A 1,207-nucleotide genomic window follows, 5' to 3' on the forward strand; every position below is an offset into this window, starting at 1 on the left:
AAGACCTGGGTTCAAATCTCAGCACCCACATGGCAGCTAACAACTGTCTCTGACTCTGGTTCCAGGGGATCTGACAGCCTCTCCTGTCTTCCGTGGACACTGCCCGACACGGGTGCACTTACCTACATGAAAGCAATACACGCGTACACATAAAAATACTAAATAAAATATTTTTTAAAAAGTAGATTCCTGATCCATTCCTGTATCTACAGTGTTTCTGGTGGGGAGCTCTTTGACCGGATCCTAGAGCGTGGTGTCTACACAGAGAAGGATGCCAGTGTGGTGATCCAGCAGGTCTTGTCTGCAGTGAAATACCTCCATGAGAACGGCATCGTCCACAGAGACCTAAAGGTGACGGGCGGTAGCAGGAGGCAGTGGTGACCTTCAGGGAGTTGTGTGGGGCCTGAGGAGTGGAGCTCTCTCGGATGAGAAGGTTGGCCTGGTTGGATTCCCAAGGCCTCTTCTGTCCTTGGATTCCTTAGGCAAGCCAGCCAAGGCTAGAATATTGCTGGTCATCTGCCCCTTAGCCTTTTCTGAACCTTTTGAAATGCTTACCCCATTAGATATTAAAATAACCCACAGCCATAGTTAAAATAAGCAAAACACTTACCAAGGGTCTGCACAGCAGCAGACACCTCGTTAGCTTTAAGAGATTAGAGACAATGAGCCAAGAGTTGGCTCCCTCCAAAAGCAGGCTGGGGGAAATGAGCATGGGAGGGGTCACAAGGCTGAGCAAAGCCAGGACCATAAGCAAGACACAGAGTTCTAGGGTGCAGTGGTACAGGCACGGATAGGAGGAAGGAGGGAAGAGGAGAGAAGGGGTGTGGCCTCTGAGTCAGGAGCCCAGGGCTCAGTTTCTTATGAAATTCTGGGTCTTGAAGGATGGTGCACTGTGTTCAGGCGGCTCCATCCTGGACTCCACCCGATGCTGTGTCTCCTCCTACAGCCGGAAAACCTGTTGTACCTCACCCCTGAGGAGAACTCCAAGATCATGATCACTGACTTTGGTCTGTCTAAGATGGAGCAGAACGGAGTCATGTCCACAGCCTGTGGGACCCCGGGCTACGTGGGTGAGTCTGGGAGCCCGGAGGCATTCAACACCACTTACAGAGAGATGATTGTCTGGTAGAGCCTCCCGCCAGTCCATCCACCTCTGGAGCTTCCTCTTCCTCTCCAACCCTGCTCTTCACAGAGCCTGCCCTAAGCC

General features: G+C 51.9%; 1 protein-coding gene across 1 annotated transcript; it reads left to right on the plus strand.

Annotated features, from left to right (window-relative positions):
- Window positions 1–212: 212 nt before the first annotated feature.
- LOC103728371 (calcium/calmodulin-dependent protein kinase type 1G-like) lies at window positions 213–1,132 on the plus strand (the record flags this gene model as incomplete). The annotated part of the gene is made up of 2 exons (XM_008826414.2): window positions 213–351; window positions 947–1,132. Coding segments are annotated over 2 exons (322 nt in total), but the record flags the coding sequence as incomplete, so codon positions are not given.
- Between the last annotated feature and the right edge of the window lie 75 nt (window positions 1,133–1,207).

Source organism: Nannospalax galili, unplaced genomic scaffold, assembly GCF_000622305.1.
Source record: "Nannospalax galili isolate Female #2095 unplaced genomic scaffold, S.galili_v1.0 C48783895, whole genome shotgun sequence".
NCBI lineage: Eukaryota > Metazoa > Chordata > Mammalia > Rodentia > Spalacidae > Nannospalax > Nannospalax galili.